We start from the raw sequence: 20,475 nt of genomic DNA, 5'->3' as shown, positions 1-20,475 counted from the left end.
AAGCTGGAAAGGTGTACTTGTGTCTTTGTCATCTTCATTGCAAATATCTATCTATCTATATTATTATTATTATATAACTAAAACTCTCATCTTGTTTGATTCTAGGTCCATGAGTCTGCCCATGTGATCCTGAAATTACACCAAAACGGTACAAGAAAGCACTACAATTACTCACAATTGTCCTTTGGTGTGGTGTATCAAGTTTTGTTCAGATTAACGGTATATTTTATGTTATATACATTTTTAACAAAAAAAAAATTCAAACAGCGCCCCCACTTGCAGTCTTTACTTGACTAGCATCACAAAGGCCACCCAACCAGTCCTCAGCCACAGTTCTGGCCTTTGCAGAATTTCAGACCACCATGTTTTTTTCCCATTCGCCTGCTGTTGCCTCACCTCACAACGGGGACACAATGGCTCCACAGGTAAGTTTCTTCACTTTACTCACTTTAACTTAATTTATGCACCCCCCCCACCCCCCCCCCCGAGCCCTGGCCTGGGGTTGGAGCCGGTGCGGGGTCCAGGGGCGGGAAGAGGCCGTGCCGACGACCTAGGCCTGGGCGCTAAGGCTGGATCTGCTGCTTCGGGCCTGCCGCTCCGAGCCCGCGGGAGGGAGATCGTGGGCAAGGATCGGAGCGGGACTGGGGGCAAGGATGAGGTTGGAGCCGGTGCGGGGTCTGGAGAGAGGCTGCGCCGGCGACTGGGCCTGGGTGCTGAGGCTGGGGCTGGATCTGTTGCTTCGGGCCCGCAGGGAGAGAGAAGATCGGCACCCGAGAGTGGAGGGGAGGAGGTTAGGGGAAGAAGCAGAGGAGGGTTAAATAGGTATCAAATATATATCTTCTATATTACTAAAAGTCTGTTCTTAACCGGTTTTGGCCATCTGTGCTGCGATTTCCGAGAGAACACCGCCACCTACAGCCGTCATTTTTGGCCACCTTGCTCAGAGCCCCCCCTCCGCCGTATGTGTGCCGAGGATTTTTCCCGTTGATGAAAAATGACAGAGATATTAATGATTTTACAAAATTCCCCATTCTCCCTGCTGCCCCTGCTGGCGGCAGGGGGGAGGGACTATAAAACCAGGAAGTGGTGTGCCTCAATCAGTGTCTGCAAGCTGGAGGAAGGCAGAGGGTCACATTTCTCTGAGCTGTGAATAACACTGAACACATGTCTACTCAAATGTAAGTGTCCTTAGTAGTTCTAAAACGCTTGCAGAATGTGTCTATTGGTTCTAAAATGTTTGCAAAAAGTGTCTCTTTTGGTTCTACAATGCTTGCAGAATGTGTCTTTTTTGGTTCTAAAAATGTTTTTAGGTTCTCCCCCCCTCTCCCTCCCCCCCCCTCTCTCCTTCCTCTCCTCTTCTCCCTCTCCCTCCCTCTCCCTCCCTCTCCCTTCCTCCTCCTCCCTCTCCCCCCTCTTTCTCTCTCCCCCCCTCTCCTCCCCCCCCCCCTCTCTCTCTCTCCCCCCTCTTCCCCCCCTCCCCCTCCATCCCCCCCCACCATTCCTCCCCTAAACCCCCTCCCCTCCACACACCCCCCCTACCCCCTTCCCTCCCCCCTCCCTCCCTCTCCCCACCTCTCCCCTCTCCCGCTCCCCTCAGCACACCCTCTCTCTCCCCCTCTTTCCCCCTCTCTCTCCCCCCCCCCCCCCCCACCTCCACACCCCCTACCCTCCCTCCGCCCTCCCCCCCCTCCCTGCTCTCCACCTCACCCCCTCTCAGCACTCTCTCTCTCTCCCCCCACTCTCACCCTCTCTCTCTCCTCCCCCACCTTTCCCCCCTCTTGCCCCTCTCTGTGTCTGTGTCTCTGTCTCTCTGTCTCTGCCCCTTCTCTGTGTCTCTGTCTCTGCCCCTTCTCTCTCTGCCCTCACTCTCTACCCCCCCCCCCCCCCCCCCCTCTAGATGTGACTGCAAGTTGGGGGCTATGCATCAGTAGATAGGGTGGTTATGGGGTAAAAGGAGCAAATTAATAATATTAATATAATATCAAGGGGGTAATTAGCGTGAATGCGAGGGGGGGGGGGGGGGGGGGATAGTTAGTGTGTGTGACGCTGAATGCCCCCTCCCCCCCCCCCCCCACAACCGCACGTTGGGGGAACAGACCAATACTGCACTTGGTCTAGTATTTTACTAAAAATCTCATCTTGTGTGTTATTATTTCTGTGATTCTGTCTGTGTGTCTGTCTGTGAGTGTGATCCTGATATTACATCAAATGGGACATGATAGCGCTACAATTTTTGGTCCACCTTACTCACCATTGTCATGCAGTGTGCTGTATTAAGTTTTGTTCAGATTGATGGTATATTTTACAAGTTATTCACATTTTAAACTTTACAAAAAGCACTTTGACAAAAATTGTGATGTCATACGCATTAGCAGCGTATGACATCACAATAGGATCTCATTTACATAAACTGCCCGTCAACAGTGTTCCACCCCCACAATTACATCATTGGTTGGTGGAGGGTGGGGAGAGGGAGTATAAATGGAGGTGGGGAATTGGGGACTGAAGAGGGAGAGTGAGATGTGTTCATATTGATCTTATTTTTTAATGTTATTGCCATTTTAAACCTTAACACGCGGGGTCAGCCGCGCCTGCGCACTTGGGGGCTATGGGTGAGTGATGGAATATATATATATATATTTATAATTTTATTTATATATATATATAAACTAAAACTCTCATCGTGTTTGTTATTATATCTGTGATTCTGTCTGTGTATCTGTCTGTGAGTGTGATCCTGAAATTACGCCAAAATGGACAAGGTAACGCTACAATTTTTGGCCCACTTTAGTCACCATTGTCCTGTGGTGGTCCTGTATCAAGTTCCGTTCAGATCGATGGTATATTTTATAAGTTATTCACATTTTAAACATTACAAAAACCACTTTGACAAAAATCTCTTCCATCTGCACTGGCCGTTTGCAGTGTATGACGTCACAATGGGATCTAATTTACATAAACTGCCCGTCAGCAGTGTTCCACCCCACAATTACATCATAATGGGATCTCATTTACATTAAAAAAAACTGTTTTAAAAAACACAGCAGCTTCCACCTCACAATGAAGTCAAGGGGGGTAGGGAGGGGAGGGGAGGGGAGGGGAGGTATGGAGGGAGGGAGGGAATGACTGAGGGTGGGAGAAAGGAGTGGGCGGGAGAGGTCAGAGAGGGAGTGGTGGAGGGGAGGAGGAGGGGAAAGAAGAGGAAGAGTGAAGAGGAGGTGAGGAAATGCCGGGGATGAGGGGGAATGGAGGAGGATAGGGGTAGTAAGAGGGTTGGCGAGGCACACATGGGGAGGGTTGCTGTGACTCGAGTCACAACGGGGATCTCTGGGGTCACAACGGGAACCCGTCAACCGCGCCAGCGCAGTTGTGGGCTATGGGTGAGTGGTGGAATATTGCGTTCGGAGACCAGCCCTCTCTCTGTGACAGGGACCCAATGGGTCCCACTTGGTCCAGTAAACAACTAATTTGTGGATTATTCTTCACATGAGGGTAAAGCTGTGGTAAGAATAAACTTAAGTGTACTTATAATGCTAATGTGGATTTATAGATAAATACAAACACTGAAATTAATGCTAAAACAAAATACCAAAATATAAGTTCATGAGCTGCCAAGACAGGGTGACTCACCTTCTGGATACTGCCTGTGGTGATGAAAGTATGTCTGTCTGACTGCTGCTGTCAAGGGATAAACTGTCAGGCCTGTGGTCTGAGTCATCAACACCAAATAATGAAGCTCTTTGCACTGGAAAAAGAGCAAAAACAGGTGAACGTCACTTTACATACTTTGAGGTACGGGTAGATGGACATTTCCAACCCATGTTGTTCAATGCTCCCTAACTACACAGACCACTGGTTTGTCTGTGGCTACTAATACCACGTATGGCATTACTGCACACCCCACTTCTACACCCACTGCCGACAATTGCTATCCTTTCGCCGACATGAATGCAAGTGAGTTGTTGCCGCGCCAAAGCATTTCATTGCGGAGGTGAGGAAGAGTGGAAGGAAAAACGAGCAAAACCGATCCAGTGAAAAATATTCCAACATCCAGTAGTTGGACACAAATCGACAAGACTCTAATCTGCTCCCAAATTCCAAGGACATGCTGGTTGGCTGGTTTATTGGGCACTAAAAAATGTCCCCATTTTGTGGGTGAGTGGTAGAATCTGAGGTTATTTGGTGAGAATGTAGGGACAATTAAAAACATTGAATTAATGTAGGGTTAATGCAAAGGCAGGGACGTGAGGGTGTGTGAGGGAGGTTAAATAGTTGATGGTCAACGCAGACTCAGTGGGCAAACAGGCATGGTTGTGTGCTGAATCTCTATTATTCCATCACTAGCATGGCCTTCCACCTGAAAATTCCAACCAAGACAATAAAACACCACTATTCTGCCATTCTAGACTATGGTGGTGTTGGACTGGAAGATTTACCAGACTACTAGATTTAACTCCTTGTGATACACCAACACACTTTTACTTCACATTTAAAAAAAAAGTATAGTTAAAGGCCACATAAAGGGGCCTGGTGAGTTTGTATGTAGAACAAGCTCAGCTTCATGCCCTTAAGACAGCAGGGAAAAATGTACACACATTCTTCATCCAACATACCAGGCAGCTTATTAAAAAAAAATTATTGGGTATTACAGAGAAAAATACTAGGCTCCATCTGGATGCCACCAGATCTGCTGACTGTTCCTAGCATTTTCTGTTATTATTTCATTTTTTTGTGTAATCGTGCTGTTATACTATAAAGGAGTTGCTCTGGAATTCCTAAATTCTACTTTACAACTTAGCTATGGTACCCGTCTTAGCCAACTTCTGATTTAATACATGTCGTTTGAATGTGACAACAAGGAGCTATTGACTGCTGATACTCAATACTCTGGAACTGGGTGTATTCAATGATGATGGGAAATGCTGCTCAGCTTTGCTCAGTTCCCAAGGCACTAAAGTTTATTATATCATTTTTAGCTTGATGGTTTTACTATTAATAAAAACATACGAGCATCCCATTAGGGTTTTCTTTATAATAGAAAGATGACTATCTTATAAAGAAACTCCAAACAATTACTGAAGAAATACAAAGATTATGCCTTGGACACCAGATGCCACATTAATTGTGCAACATATATGCCAAGCTTTCAAATTATATCACATTAGTTATTCTGTTTCACCAACCTTTTTGTTAATGGACAAAAGATTTTCCAAAGGCACTAATCCAGTCCACTGAAAGTTAGCTAAGATCAGATAAACCTGTAAAATTATGAAGCACCACTAACCCAAGCCTTTGAAATTGTTTGAAACAGTGACCAACTTCTAAATGTTAGGCCAAACTTTGCATTTGTTTTGGGTCACATCCACAGTACCATACTATTTCTTAACGATATTGTGGTATCACTGGATCTAGGATCACTGAGGGCCTAAGCAAATTTAATACCCTCAGGAGCATAAGAGAGAATTGTTCAGATCCCAATTCTCAGACTTCTAAATATCAAGCGACATCACGGTGATTGAGTCCCTCTCTGTCTGTTGATAGAACATGAGACTGCACAATATAAATCTACAGAACGTACAGCACAATCAACTGGCAATCAAACTGGTAATCTGATATTGTTCGGAAGAAAACTCCTGGTCTGAATCAGTCATGGCCCGTGAAAATGCACCTTTTCTCAATTCCTTTTGCCAGTTCCCATCTGCACCACACATCCAAACATAGTGGGAGTACAGGACTAGTTTAACAAAGTGAGAAACAGTAGTTACACACACATGTTTATAATGGTAAGATATCACTGATAACAGACCCAGTGATATCTTGGCTGGGGATTGTAGAAGCAGCAGTGTTAAAAATTAAAAATGTTTCTGTAGTTAGATAGTGGGAAGTTGCAGGTGATAAACTAAATAAACATTAATCAATTCCATCTATTTTTTGTGAAGTCACAAGGTTCTTTGTTTCTTCCATATGAGATTCCATGTGACCTTGAGGTTGCAGAGGTTGCCGAATTTCCCGGAGGAATAGAGAATTAATTGATTACACTAACTATACCTTATTTATAGACTGTGGCTCAGCTTTCAACACCATAATACAGAATAAGCTCATCCCTAAACTTCTGAAACTTGGCAGTCCATCTTCAACTGTCATCTGGACTTATTGGCCAGCAGACCTCAGACGATTAGAATTGGTCATACCATTTCATCCACTGTGACTCTGGCGCTCCTCAAGAGTTTGAAGGCTCAGTCCCTTGCTTTGCCCCTGTACACAAATTATTGTGTAGTCAAGTACAAAACCTACACTTCCTTTAAACTGTTACTACTATGTTGTTTGCTGATTCAACAACAACGATGAGACAAAGGATAGGAAAGAGATCAAGAACATTGTGTCATAGTTCCAGGACAACAATCTAGTCCTTAATGTCAGCAAGCCAAAAGAGTTGGTTGTTGATCTGAGGTAGCAGGAGGGTGAACACGTTCTTGTCCTCAAGAATGGAGCTGCTGCAGCAATGGTTGACAGTTTCAAGTTCATTAACATCCATATCACCAGAAGCATAACCTGTTCCCTTCACACAGATCGAGAAAGTGCAGCAACATATTTATTTCTTAGGGATCTAAAAAGAGTTGACAGGGTATGCAGATCCTCTCAAACATCTGCAGATGCACAAATGAAAGTTGTCTAATGGAGTCCAAGCCAACATAACATGGTAACTGCTCTGCTCCTGACTGAACCTGCAGACTCAATCCATAATGGCCTTGTCACTTCCTTCCATCTCGTCCATTTTCACTATGTGTTCACTAAGGCTGGAAGTATCGTTAGGATTGGCCATTCTCCTTGTTCTCTTTTACCTTCTGGGAAAAGGTACAAGATCTTGAAGGCTTCAATATCAGACTTTAGAACTGCTTCTTCTCCACAGCTAGCAAATTCTTCAACCAATCACCTCTTCACACCTACTTCCCAGAGGTGCTGTCTCATACTCTTAACTATGTCATTGGTTGCTTGCTGTTGTAGTTAAATATGTTTTTGTACTACTCTGATCTCACACTATAATCTTGCGCCATTCTGTTAGTTTATACTAACAGTTATATTTATTATTACTACATGTATATTGTTGAATGTATTAGCATGGAAACTGGCACAGAAGAAGAAATGAAGCCAGGGACTGATTAACCATAATCATATTGAACAGCAGGGCAGATACAAGTGGATGAGCAGCCTCCTTGTGCTCCTATAGATTGTATAGAGGTGTACAAAATCATGAGAAGAATAGATTGGGTAAACACACAAGAGTCTCTTGCCCAGTATAGGACAATTGAGAACCAGTGGACATGGGTTTAAGGTGGGGGAGAAGCTTTAATAGGAACCTAAGATGTAATTTTTTTTACACACAAAGGGTGGTGGGTGTATGAAACAAGTTGCTGGAGGAGGTAGTTGAGGCAAGTACTATCGCAATGTTTAAGAAACATTTAGACTGGTACATGAATAAGATAGGTTTAGAGGGTACAAGTGCAGCTCCCCCAATGGTGTGATCCCCCAACCCAATATTCCACCATGCACCCGTCTCCTCCAATGGAACTGAAGCCGTTCTCAAAAGTAAGATTCCAGCACTGCCCTGCCTCTTTAAAAAAATCCCTGCCTGCTGCAGCAGTGAAAAGTTCAGTGTTCCTGTCTTGCAACATTGTTTCAAAGTGTGTTGGAAGCTGAGGAAGGAGCAGCCGTCAACGAATCGAAAGGCAGGAAGGGATCCGTACTGCAGGCGGACTGATTTGAGTTTTATATATATATAGATAGATAGATGGGCCAAACGCGGGCAGGTGGGACATGTTGGTTGATGTGGGCAAGTTGGGCCAAAGGGCCCATTTCTTTGCTGTATGACTCCATGACTGTTTTCTGTGGTTCTTGGATTTGTATGACCGGCAATCTGCCTGGCGGAAGGGTAGGTGCTGCCAGCTTATTCTCATGGTCTGAAAAGCTTCTTGTAATCCCACCACATTATTTTAAAACAAGGAACTCTTGCGGATTCCCAGCCTAAATTTGTCCTTCATATTTCCAAATAGTTTTGAGGTACTAGTGGCATATCTCTCGTGTATAAGCTGCTGTTGATAACAACATCCTCATTTGGTTGCAACTGAAATCATCAGATAGCTTCAAGTATCAGTAATTAAACAGCTCTGAACAGCAAAATAATATTTTTCAATAAAAAATGTGCAGTTTTCAAGTGCTTTACCTTTAAAGAGTATTATCTAAGTAAAATAATGACTGAAGTGTAAAGGCACTATTTACGGGTGAAACTATGTTGAGCGACAATAACCACCATCAATCACAGTTCTGTCACCTGACAGATAATTTATATGTAATTGGAATTTCACGTCCCCAGTCCAGCACTCTTGCCTGAAAATGTGAACAAAATTGCCGTAGCATATATCATGGAAGAGCAAAATTCCGACATCATATGCTCACCATTATTTTCATAATGTTAAATGTTGCAGTAGAATGAGTCACCATGTGTTTGTGTCGACTTCATGAGACCAGTAGTAACATTTTTTTCCAGTTGAATTCAGAATTTTCAAAATTTGACACCTTCAGCTAAAACATTAACTCTGAACACTGCTCACACTGAGCTGGGTTTCTGCCATGGCCAATTCTTGGGTCGCAGTTCACAAGTTAAACTACTCTCCTGGTTTTTATGTCCTTACTTACACTAGAGATGGAATAGAGAGAGGGCATCAAAGCCACACGCACAAAATCAGAGCATATGACAATCTCTCTCTCTCTATACATAACACATATATACAAGTGTATACAATATATATATAAAAACACACATACATATATTTATATATATATATACACACACATATACTCTGTGCGTATGTGTATATTAAAATTACTCTGATTAGTTGAGTGCACCAGGCTTTTATATATATAAAACTAATGATATATATACAACTAATCAGCTTAATAATAAACAAACAAGGACAGATGTATGCTAGTATGGCAATATTACCTTAATGTTTTGACCTAAATTGGCACTTTCAAACTTTAATGGGACAAGTGATTTACATTATAATTATTAACCTCAGCAAACTGCTCTTCCTATTTTACAATATCCACCTATGGCTTGGAGATATTTTCTTTGCTATTTCATTTATGCCCAAAAAGGTGAAAGTGTGCAGTCAACTATTCGCGGTGTTCAATCAGATTCCAGTCAGAGTGGAATAGCCTTACCAACTCCAGAGCACTGTCCCAATGTGGTAGAAATGAACAGTGCTAATTTCATCAGCTTCACAGACTCCCAAACAACTTATTTTCACTGTCCTCCATTACTGGTTCTCTGCTCGATCACCAATCACAATCACAAATGCAGTAGAATGAGTCACCATGTGTTTGTGTGGACTTCATGAGACCAGTAGTAAATTGTGTTGCAGTAAATAAAATGGTATTTTTTTCCTGGTGAACAAGGAACAATATTCTGTATAACACACAAAGATCTGACTTGGGTTCGATCCTGATCATTACAGTTGCTGTCAGTACGGAATTTGCATGTTCTCCATGTGACTGCTTGGGTTTTCTCCTGTTGCTCTGATTTCCTTCCCCATTCCAAAGACGTGCAAGTTTGTAGGTGAATTGGTTTCTGTAAATTGTCCCTTGTGTGTAGGATAGAACTAGTATAGGGGTGGTCTGTAGTCGATGCGGACTAGGTGGGCCAAGGGCCCTGGTTCCACGCTGTATTTCTAAATTAAACTAAACTAATCTGATGGTCACAGATGCATTACCTTCAAATGCCTTTGCAGCATCCACGAGGTTTGACCATTCCAAGCCCATGGCAGTATCTGGAAGGGGCATGAGCCCTGGATCTGATAGTGGCTGTCGTCTCCTTTCGTGAATATCAGACAGCGACCCATCTGATGCAGATAATTCAACTGAGGGATAAGGAGCAAAATGTTAACCAAAAGTCACCGTACACACCAGAGAATGTCACTTTAGCAAACCCAGGAAAGATTTGAAATGGGCTTCAGAAAACCAAATTATTCCAAAACAGAAGAATGAGCTGCAATCTTATCAATGTCTATTAAGAATGTTCTTATTTTTTTTAGTATATATTTTCTATACTCTCCACCTTTTTTCTGTGGGAACTGCTTGTAGCATTCCCTGTCAGAGTGTTGCTGATGAGTTCTCTCACTCCCTTTTCTGTCCAAGGAGTAGGGGGCTAGATGGAAGATACCAACATGACTACGTGTGCATGTTCTGGTGCTGGTCATGCACATCACTACAAACAGCCTGCTCTTCATTGTAACCATCTTTCACTGCTTTCATTAATTACTCCTTTAATGAGCTGCAATAACATTATTTAAGAAACATTTTCCGGTCAGTTTCTTTCTGCTAAGTAGAAAAGTTGGCGACTATTTAGAAGCAAAAAAAAAGCTTAAAGATGTGTTTTCCTTTATTTTTTATGTTTAGAGGAGGACCTTGACATAACAGTCTAAGTCCTTCTGGGATGTCTACACTGATTGGTCACATATTAAATGCAGTATAGTTTGAAAAATCCATATGTTAATCTTGGTTTGTCCTTTAAATCAACCTAAGCCACCAAAGGAGCTATTAATTAATTTAAATGTGTCTGAATTTTGGTCACATCTTTTGCGGGTTTGTGTTCTTTATCACCACTCAACAACTAATGGTAGGGTATGACGCAGACCTCAGGTAAAATCCTTGTTAGTGAGGTTAGTTTGTTAAATGGTATACTGACTTTAACTGCATCCTGACAGCAGCATATGTGGAGAGTTATCAACTGGCTTTACTGGAGCCACACTCCAAAACATATCCGTGTTTCCAGGAGAGGAGGGCAGTATTCAAAATATAAAACTTGAGTAGGCACCATGAAGAGATGAAAGTGAACCGCTAGATTGCTTCGCTCAAACAAAACAGCAGAAGAGGGGCCTACGGGCACCACCCACACGTGATGGGATTTTATCGACTGTCCATGCTTACGGCCTGGCAGTGTGTAGTGCAGTGACGGGTAGGTGCTGGAGAAGATGACATCGTTGGGCAAGGCTTGGTCCAAGAGCGATAGGTGGGAGGTGCAGTATGAAGGTTCTCTCTGGCCGCTGTAAATGCTCTCATCCGACAGAGTCCGATGCAGTGGCTTCCTGGTGGTGGGCGTGTCCGGAAGCGAAGGCTTGGTCAAGAAAAAATACATTTGTCAGATTAGAGGCAAGGAACAGAAACAATTCAAACACAAGACATCGACTTTGAAAAATATCGGCAAACAAGGAAATTGAAGTGAACATTGAGTACATTATATATTTTGAAGTGTTATTTTCACATCTCCAGATGCAAATTCTTAATCACATTTTCCCTCACAAACACTGTAGCAATTATCAATCCAATCACTTTGAGTGGGATAGTTACATAATAATTCTATACCTAATAATCTTGACAAATGCATTGTGTAGGAAGGAACTGCAGATGTCGATTTATACCGAAGATAGATGCAGGTCAGGCAGCATCTCTGGAGCAAAGGAATAGATAAAGTTTCGGATTGGAACCCTCCCTATTCGCCTATTCTTTTTCTCAATTTATTTTTGGAGTAGAGAAAGATAAACAGAGAGATAGTAATAGAGCAAGATATTTGCATTCATAAAGCTCTTTTCATGACCTTGCACTCCACATCCACTTACCTTTGGTATGAGGTGAAGTTACTGATATGCTACCAGAAATGCTGATTGGAAATCAGCTAAACCCCGTGACAATATTTGAACAGCTAAACGTAGCAGTACAACATTGTGGAAACATAGTGTGCAAAGAGGATAATAAAGATAATTTCGAGATGGATATTAATATTCAGGGAGAAAATATTCAATTTATTATGAAACCTGGTAAGATCACACTTGGAATAATGTGCATATTACAGAAAGTGTTTTAAACTATAAATAATTTACAACCATGTTAACAAAATCAAGGCGATACAAGTGTCAGAGATGATTCGGTAGGCTGGAATTTCTACTTCAAGGAATGGAAAGACCTAAAATTTTGGAAGATATTCTATATGTTAGACTTGCCAACCTAAATCACAATCCTTACGACTAAAGAGTAATGCTTAGCCAAAATTTCCTGACTTTTTGAGATGAAAATGCAGCAATTGAGCTCGGGCTAATGGAGAGATGAAGGCAGAAATGTGTTAAAGCAAACGTATTAAAGCAAAATTACTAAATGTATCAATGTTAATATGGCAACTTAAATTGAGACCAGGTCTTCCTGATTAAGCAAGTTTTAAAGGATTTCTTGCACAATTCAAAATGGAAAAGGAGAAAATTCTTCCCTCAGCTAATACTATCAAATTGTCATTTATTTTATTTCTTATTTGTGGTACCGTAAACAACATGAACCACACATCAAATGACTATATATATATATATATATATATACATCAGTCATAACTGCGACTGCACATCGACAATAGTTGTTCGTAAAGCAACCTGGAATCTTCAGGTGTCTTACATCTGACATAATCATTTAAAAATTTAAAAATAAATTGGATAGGCATATGGATGAGAAGGGAATGGAGGGTTATGGTATGAGTGCAGGCAGGTGGGACCAAAGGGGAAAAAAATTGGTTCGGCACGAACTTGTAGGGCCGAGATGGCCTGTTTCCGTGCTGTAATTGTTATATGGTTATATGGTTATAATATTCAGTGTGTTGGAAGGAACTGCAGATGCAGATGAAGATGGACACAAAATACTGGTGTAACTTTGTGGGACAGGCAGCACCTCTGGTCAGAAGGAATGGGTAAAAATTTATTCGGTCAGATACCACAAAGCCTTCACTGGAAATTTGGTCACAATGTTTTGTTTAGCTTCTGCGCATTTCCACCTTTTATTTACTTTGATGTCACTGAATCCAAAATATTAATATATTTATCCGCCTGTAAGCATACAAGCAGGCACACCCACAAGGGAAGTATGCGGCCTTAAAAGTAGGGGGTAGTTATAAAACGGAACTACATATCCTATTTCATCCTCGCACACATACATGGTTATTTTTTTTAAAGAGAAATCATCCTGTGGCCCATGTGACTCACTGCACAAGCAGGACATGAGAAAGACCAAAATCTGTCGATCAGGAATTTTCCAGGAAATGGACTGCGGTACGTATTGACTAAGACACTTGAAGGAATGCGTGCACAATACACCACACTCAAAGAGCAGCAAACACCATTTTGTTTCAAGGAAGCTGTCTCATTAAAAGATAGAAATATTTCTGTGTGCGCAACTGAGGATGGGGTAGTGGCGTTAACAAAGCAGAGAGGAAGCGGCTTTGAAGATGGACACAAAATGCTGGAGTAACTCAGCGGGACAGGCAGCATTTCTGGAGAGAAGAAATGGGTGATGTTTCAGGTTGAGACCCTTCTTCAGACTTCTATTCTACAGGCAGCTGCACATCATCCAATATGAAATGCTTCATAGTAGCCTTGAATGAGAAAAATCTGAAACACAAAACCACTGGTATCTTTTACCTCAAGAAAAATACTTTAAAAAATGTATTTAAGAAGAGTTGCTTGCAGCAATGAAAATGAATTATCCATCATTCAAGCAAGTTGTAAAGGAACACTGACTGTACATACAGTCCTCAGGGCACTGAGGGCCATGTGAACTGCCAGCAAATGCTTTCTATCACTTTAAAAACTTGATACTGTTTTTCACCGTAAAGATCACTTCAAGAGGCCTTTCACTGAGGCAGCAAGGTCAGCAATGCGACGTGAGATTTGTAGAATTCTTACATTAGATTTATTTTATTCGTTCCTTGAAAATGCATTCACGATCTATTTTGTTCATGCGGTTTTCAAATTGGTCATCACTGGACGAAAAACCTTTGCAACAACCTTTAAGTCATCAGGTGCACGTAAACATAAATGGTAAGTGACTAGAAACCTTGGCTTCAAAAGTAAAACCTCTTACGTTTGAACTTTAAAAGCAGTCTCCAATCAAATGGCAGGCATTTGCTCTATGACTAACTTCCAACAACATTTATTTCACTCTCTCTTCTATCCTTGGTTGAACAGCACTCTCATCTTCAGAAATGCATTATAATAAAGTTGAATGGTATTCTAACCAAAATATATGGAAAAGTTAGGCAGGACAGTTTGAAAGGTATACACACATAATAAAACAATATATGTATAATGGAATTTGATCCTGGTCCACTATTTACACAGTGTATGAAACATTATTATTTGTATACCTTTCCATCTTTTCCAGTGTCTGGAGGAGGACTTTCCAGATTAATTAACTTCTTTAAGTCATCTTCAATTGTCGACTTTGATGACCTCTGAGGAGACCTCAAGTCCCGAACTGAAGCCCTGAGTCTTGTCTGTGTAATTTCACAAACATCACTATGATGGCGCCTGTTAAAGAAAATAAGCAATCAACTACAATACTTGGTTAAACTATTTACAATGAAGTGTGATGCGTATGATTAGTTTTATGCAGATATCCAAATACAGAAAAAATAAAATCTTTCGGATGCATTGTTCAACATATGTAAATTTCTCCAACAGAGATGCTTTAAGTGAGGGTAAAGTTATGATTAAGCTACAGATTTAGCTATTGTGAAGATAATGCAGGAGAAACTTGACAAATTGCTACACAATGCATGCTAGATCTTAATTTAGTCAAGGATGTTGTTGAATATTTTCCTTTTGTGGGCATATGCCATTTACACAATTGTCCATAACAACCACAACATGCATGTCTGTTCATGATTTGTCTGAAGCATATTAAAACTAAGCGTTTTACATTCCACTCCTTTTTTACACAACCCATCTCGTTTTGCTTTATCTTACAAAGGGCACTCATCGTCTAGACTGCTGCGTGAGAACTGCAGACGCTAAATTAATGCAATGATGTAACACAGATAACTCACAGGATTAGTTGCAAAGTCACTTCTACACCCTGCCCTGATTTTATACTCCATTACAGAATGAAATGAGATGTGGAGTAAAACCAGCAAAGTTCCCATTCTGAACCATTTCCCAATAAACATGTTGGGTTAAAATTGGCTGCCACTGTTGTCACAGATTTATTTATGAGAACCATGGGTCTTCATCATTGAAAAAAGATGAGCAAACTATTAAGGAATATATAAATAAAATATTACTAAAAAACAAGATTTTTCTGTGCACAACTTTGGTATATTACAAAACTAAAACCAGGAAAGAAATGTTTGAAAGAGCTGATATCAAGTGGACCTTACTAACTAGGGATAGGCACAGGAAGATTGCATAATCTTTGATTGTATTAATTAAATGGACTTAGTAAAATAAATAACTGATAAATCTAGCATGCTTTAATGAACAGGTGACTAATAAGCCAATGGCTCACAATGCTTTGCATCACCAGTTTTTTCTTATTTCAAGGTCTCCTGTAAATGAAAACATAAAAATCGATTTTCAAAACTAACCAAGACTGCATTAACATTTCATTCAAGCACTAGGATGGAACTAGGTACACCTTAGGCTGTCCTTCAACATGCAATTCCAATATTCCTTTGAAGATTAGCTTTACTAGAAATGAACATAAATTATATTTTCCAGCTGGTTTGGAGAATACTAATTTATTAAGGGATATTATGCTAATGCTGAACAAAAACAAGAATCACTGTTGGACAATTTGCTCAGGAATGCAATGGGTGGTGAAAGTCAGCTCGCCATTGTAATTTTGATTTATACAAGAAACGATGTGTAAGGCCAAATGACATAGGAGCAGAATTAGGCCATTCGGCCCATCGAGTACATAGCCATTCGATTATGGCTGATCTATTTCTTCAAATCCATTCTCTTGCCTTCTCCCCCTAACCTATAATGCTCTTACTAGTCACAAACCTATCAATCTATACTTTAAAAATTCCAATGTCTTGGCCTCCACAGCCGTCTGTGGCAATTAATTTCACAGATTCACCACCCTCTGCCTAAAGAAATTCTTCCCCATCTTCATTCCGAAGGTACCTGCATTTATTCTGAGGTTGTTACTTCTCCCATTACTGGAAACATCCTTTCCACATCCACTCTATCTAGCCCTTTCATTATCTGATAGGTTTCCATGAGAACCCCCCTCATCTTTCTACACTCCAGCGTGTACAGGTCCAGAGGCTCATACACTAACCCAATCATCCCTGGAATAATTCTTGTAAATCTCCTCTGGACCCTCTCCAATGCCACAACATCCTTCCTCAGGCCCAAAACTGCTCACAATATTCTAAATGTGGGCTCACGAAAGCCTTATAAAGCCTCAGCATTACGTCCTTGCTCTTACATTGTAGTCCCTTCAAAATAAATGCCAGCATTTCAATTGCCTTCCTTACTATCAATTCACACTACAAATTAATCTTTAGGAAATCCTGCACCAGCACTCCCAATTCTCTGCACTTCCGATTTCTGAATCTGTGCCTTTATTCATTTGTACTCAGGATTGGAAGATCAATGGGTACCAGATTAATTGTTGATACTTATTAGCATGGGACTAAGATGGCTTGGGGTAGGTGGTGGGGGAAGGCAGGGTGTGTTTGGATTGGTGTGAGGGATTTAGGAGTGTGCAGAAAAAAAGTGAAGGATTCCTTAGCCCTTTTTTTCATTGAAAACAAATTCTAAATGTGGATTAAGCTTTTGACACATGATATGTGTATTTCACATGCTTAACTTTGTGGTTAGGAACTTCCCAGCAGGAATTAAAAGGCCATCCTATTTCTCAGGAGAGAAATTTGTACAAAACTATTGAGGGGAATTTTGAGTTTAAGGCGAAACAGCTCCAGTGTTGTTCCCTCCACATCAGGAATGGAAAAAAAAACCTCAGAGCCTCAAAGGTTCCTCATACCTTGCACCCAAAAGATGTTTTTTGCTTCATGCCGAGGGGCTCAACTCTGTAATGCCTCACAAGTGGATCGTGACCTAATAGTGTCTGTGGATTAAATGTTTTGCAGTAATAGATTTGGATATTTAAAGTGGAGGTAAATGGCATACCATAAGATGTGTTAAGTTCTTACATTATTTTGAAATTGGATGCTGATTATTCACCTGGCGAGGAGGCACATTTTGGGGGAAAATAGTTTCTAAAAGTTTAGCTGCAGATTATCTTTGAGACGAGTCGTTCACATGTCAAGAGTTGTGCTGACATCATTAGGCCCAGAAAGGTAAGCAGCAGATGTTGATTGGCCACAGTACAACCAGTTGAATCACCATTCCATCGTATATTTCCAAATAATTGTGTCACTCATTGTGAAGTATATATAAGTTGCTGTCATTTACTGTCTGCTCAGGGTGAGCTAAAGTTTCTATTTGTTAGGATTATGAGTAGGTAGTCATGGATCCCATGGGTAACATGGTTTCTCTCAATCTTCCCAATCAATTCCCCTTAATATCCTGATAATTTCAATGAAATCACACTTTTCTGTCTACATTTCGGGGAATATCAATCTAGCTTGTGTAAACTCTGCATCGTTTAACCCTTGAAGTACAATTTCAGTTAAAAAAAACTGTTGAATTCCCTCAAAGGGCAATGTTTCCTCCCCAACTCCGCGAGGTTGGGAGTCGGCGGCCACAGCGCTCCGGAGCTTACTGCACGGCGACCCGGTAAGGCATTGCCCGCTCCCCGCTTCTCCGACCAGGTAGGGGACTAAGAATTAAAGTTTCCCCCTTCACCCCCCACCCCCCACCACATATAATCCCTCCAAACTAACTGACTAACATTTAAGTAATGATTTACAATGATTCCCCAGTCTCCGGGGAGGAGGCAGCAGCTCCAGACTTTTCAAGCCGCCCCGCTACCTACCTAATCTACGCTAAAAATCTTCCATTCCGAAATCCGAAAAATTCCGAAATCCGAGAAGCGTCTGGTCCCGAGGCTTTCGGATAAAAGGTTGTGCACCTGTACCAACCGTATTTTTTTGTTTGTTTTTTTGGGGGGTTTTTACCCCCGGTTACCAGATCCCGGTACCATTTATTTTTTAAATTACCATTGCACCTTATGCTTGTAATAGTTCCATAAATGCACACCACGTATTTTGGAAGTGGTCTGCTTTGCCTGCTAGGAGGAGTCTCATCTCTTCCAGGTGTAATGTTTCGAACATGTTTGAAATCCACATTTTTATTGTTGGTATTGGAGCGTTTTTCCAGAATTTGAGTATAAGCTTTTTTCCCATTATTAGCCCGTAATTAAGTAAGTTCTTTTGAAACACGTTTAGTTCGCGGTTACCTTCCGATATTCCAAAAATGATCCATTCTGCTTTTGGTACAAGTTTTGTATATAAGTTGCTGTCATTTACTGTCTGCTCAGGGTGAGCTAAATTTTTTTGTGTTAGGATTATGAGTAGGTAGTCATGGATCCCATGAGTAGCATGGTTTTTATCAATCTTCCCAATCAATTCCCCTTAATATCCTGATAATTTCAATGAAATCACACTTTTTTGTCTACATTTCGGGGAATATCAATCTAGCCTGTGTAAACTCTGCATCGTTTAACACTTGAAGTACAATTTCAGTAAAAAAAAACTGTTGAATTCCCTCAAAGGGCAATGTTTCCTCCCTAAGATGTGGTACAAGAATTGTTCACAGTAGTCTTTGTGTATTTCATTCAGGGATTTATGCATCTGCAGTACAACATCTAACTCTTCATATTAGACCTCGAAATAAAAGGCCAATCTTCAGTTAACCTATTGATTAAATCTTGTACTTGTTCATGAGATTTTAATATCATATATGGACATTTACGTCTCCTTAAGTCACCACTGCTGCCAGCATTGCACTACTTAGAAAGCACAGATTTATCTTTTCAGGACCACAGTGGATGACCTCCCATGCTGAATTGAACTCTAATTACAGGAGTTTTAACTGCTCACTTAATCTAAGGAGGTAAACAAAAATGCTGGAGAAACTCAGCGGGTGAGGCAGCATCTATGGAGCGAAGGAAATAGGGAACATTTCGGGTTGAGACCCTTCTTCAGACGTGAAGAAGGGTCTCGACCCGAAACGTTGTCTATTTCCTTCGCTCCACAGATGCTGCCTCACCCGCCGAGTTTCTCCAGCATTTTTGTTTACCTTCAATTTTCCAGCATTTGCAGTTCCTTCTTAAACATTTAATCTAAGGATGCATTTCATAAATTTGTGATTTTCCACATTTTATACATTGAATTTTTCCTCTCCTTCATTGATAAAACTTGGATATGTAATCTTCTCTCTGCCATCCAAATAATTGGTGAATAGATGATGCTCTAATAACATTCCCTACAGGATACCATTAGTCATATTTTGTCAATTTAAGTATCTGCCCATTATTCCTACTCAGTTTCTTAATCAGGTCAGTACCTCATGACAGTGTCTTCTGATCATTTTTATCAAATTTCAACCAGAAATCCATAAAAAATAACATCCTTAGATGGTCCACTGCATTAATCACTGCCACAGGAAATTCAATTGGATTTACACAAGCACATTAACCGTTGCAAATCTGTGCCAGTTCTTACCAAGCAGCTGTAATGTTACAGGTGCTCAGTTGAAGACTCAAGTAACTTGAGGCAACAAATAGGTTGGATCACCTTTGGGCCGGCACGGTGGTGTGCGGTAGAGCTACTGCCTTATAGCGCCAGAGATCCGGGTTCGATCCTGACTATGGGTGCTTGTCTGTACGGACTTTGTACGTTCCCTCCGTGACCTGCGTGGGTTTTCTCCGAGATCTTCAGTTTCCTCCCACATTCCAAAGACATACAGGTTTGTAGGTTATTTGGCTTGGTAAAAATGTAAATTGTCCCTAGTGCGTATGGGATAGTTTTAGTGGGATCGCTGTTCGGTGTGGATTCGGCAGGCCGAAGGGCCTGTTTCTGCGCTGATTCTCTAAACTAAACTAAACATATAATTTATTAATTTCCCTCAGTTCTGAAAATTAATGGTTATAAATTAAATTGAGAACTTCAGAACATTTTTATCAGATCACCTGCTGCAATTCCTTTAGACCCTAGTATTAAAGTTAACAAATTGTATTTTTTGTGGTTAATCAGTTTCATTCTATTCCAAGCACTGCCTAGGGAAAATATTGATTGGAGGAAATAAATGCAATATTCTCATCAATTAGGAACCCTCTGTCCATGTCTGCTCAAAGTGCAGCAGCATTCCAAATTACCTTGAGAACCTCAGGTTCACGAGTCTGTGTAAACAGCAGAGAGAGAGTGTGAGCACTAACTTCAAACCACCCACCTGCCCACTTTAGCCTCCACCAAGCATTCTTACTCAACAGTGACGAATAATCAGCAGATTCTACATAGGCCTCATGAATCACTTAAGAACCTACAGAACTAGCGTGAAACCAACTCACTCTCAACCCTAGAGGCCACCTAAGACAGCAACACTAATTTTAGTTATTCAATCTTAATTTCCTTGAGAACGTTTCTATGTAAATAGCACAAGATAATTATTCAATATATTTGTTATTACTGTA

General features: G+C 41.1%; 1 protein-coding gene across 4 annotated transcripts in view; it reads right to left on the bottom strand.

Moving 5' to 3' along the window:
• sipa1l1 (signal-induced proliferation-associated 1 like 1) overlaps positions 1-20,475 on the bottom strand; it is a 351,678-nt gene that overhangs the window by 8,023 nt on the left and 323,180 nt on the right. For all 4 annotated transcript variants that reach the window (XM_055640838.1, XM_055640834.1, XM_055640835.1 and 1 more), the window contains 4 exons: positions 14,237-14,399; positions 10,987-11,173; positions 9,771-9,917; positions 3,631-3,745 (listed from right to left, as the gene is read on the bottom strand). In XM_055640838.1, the coding sequence (XP_055496813.1) occupies positions 3,631-3,745; positions 9,771-9,917; positions 10,987-11,173; positions 14,237-14,399 (612 nt within the window). The remainder of the gene's footprint in view (positions 1-3,630; positions 3,746-9,770; positions 9,918-10,986; positions 11,174-14,236; positions 14,400-20,475) is intronic.

Source organism: Leucoraja erinacea, chromosome 9, assembly GCF_028641065.1.
Source record: "Leucoraja erinacea ecotype New England chromosome 9, Leri_hhj_1, whole genome shotgun sequence".
NCBI lineage: Eukaryota > Metazoa > Chordata > Chondrichthyes > Rajiformes > Rajidae > Leucoraja > Leucoraja erinaceus.
The sequence above is the reverse complement of the archived record's forward strand: the minus strand, read 5'-3'. Positions and strand labels throughout refer to the sequence as shown.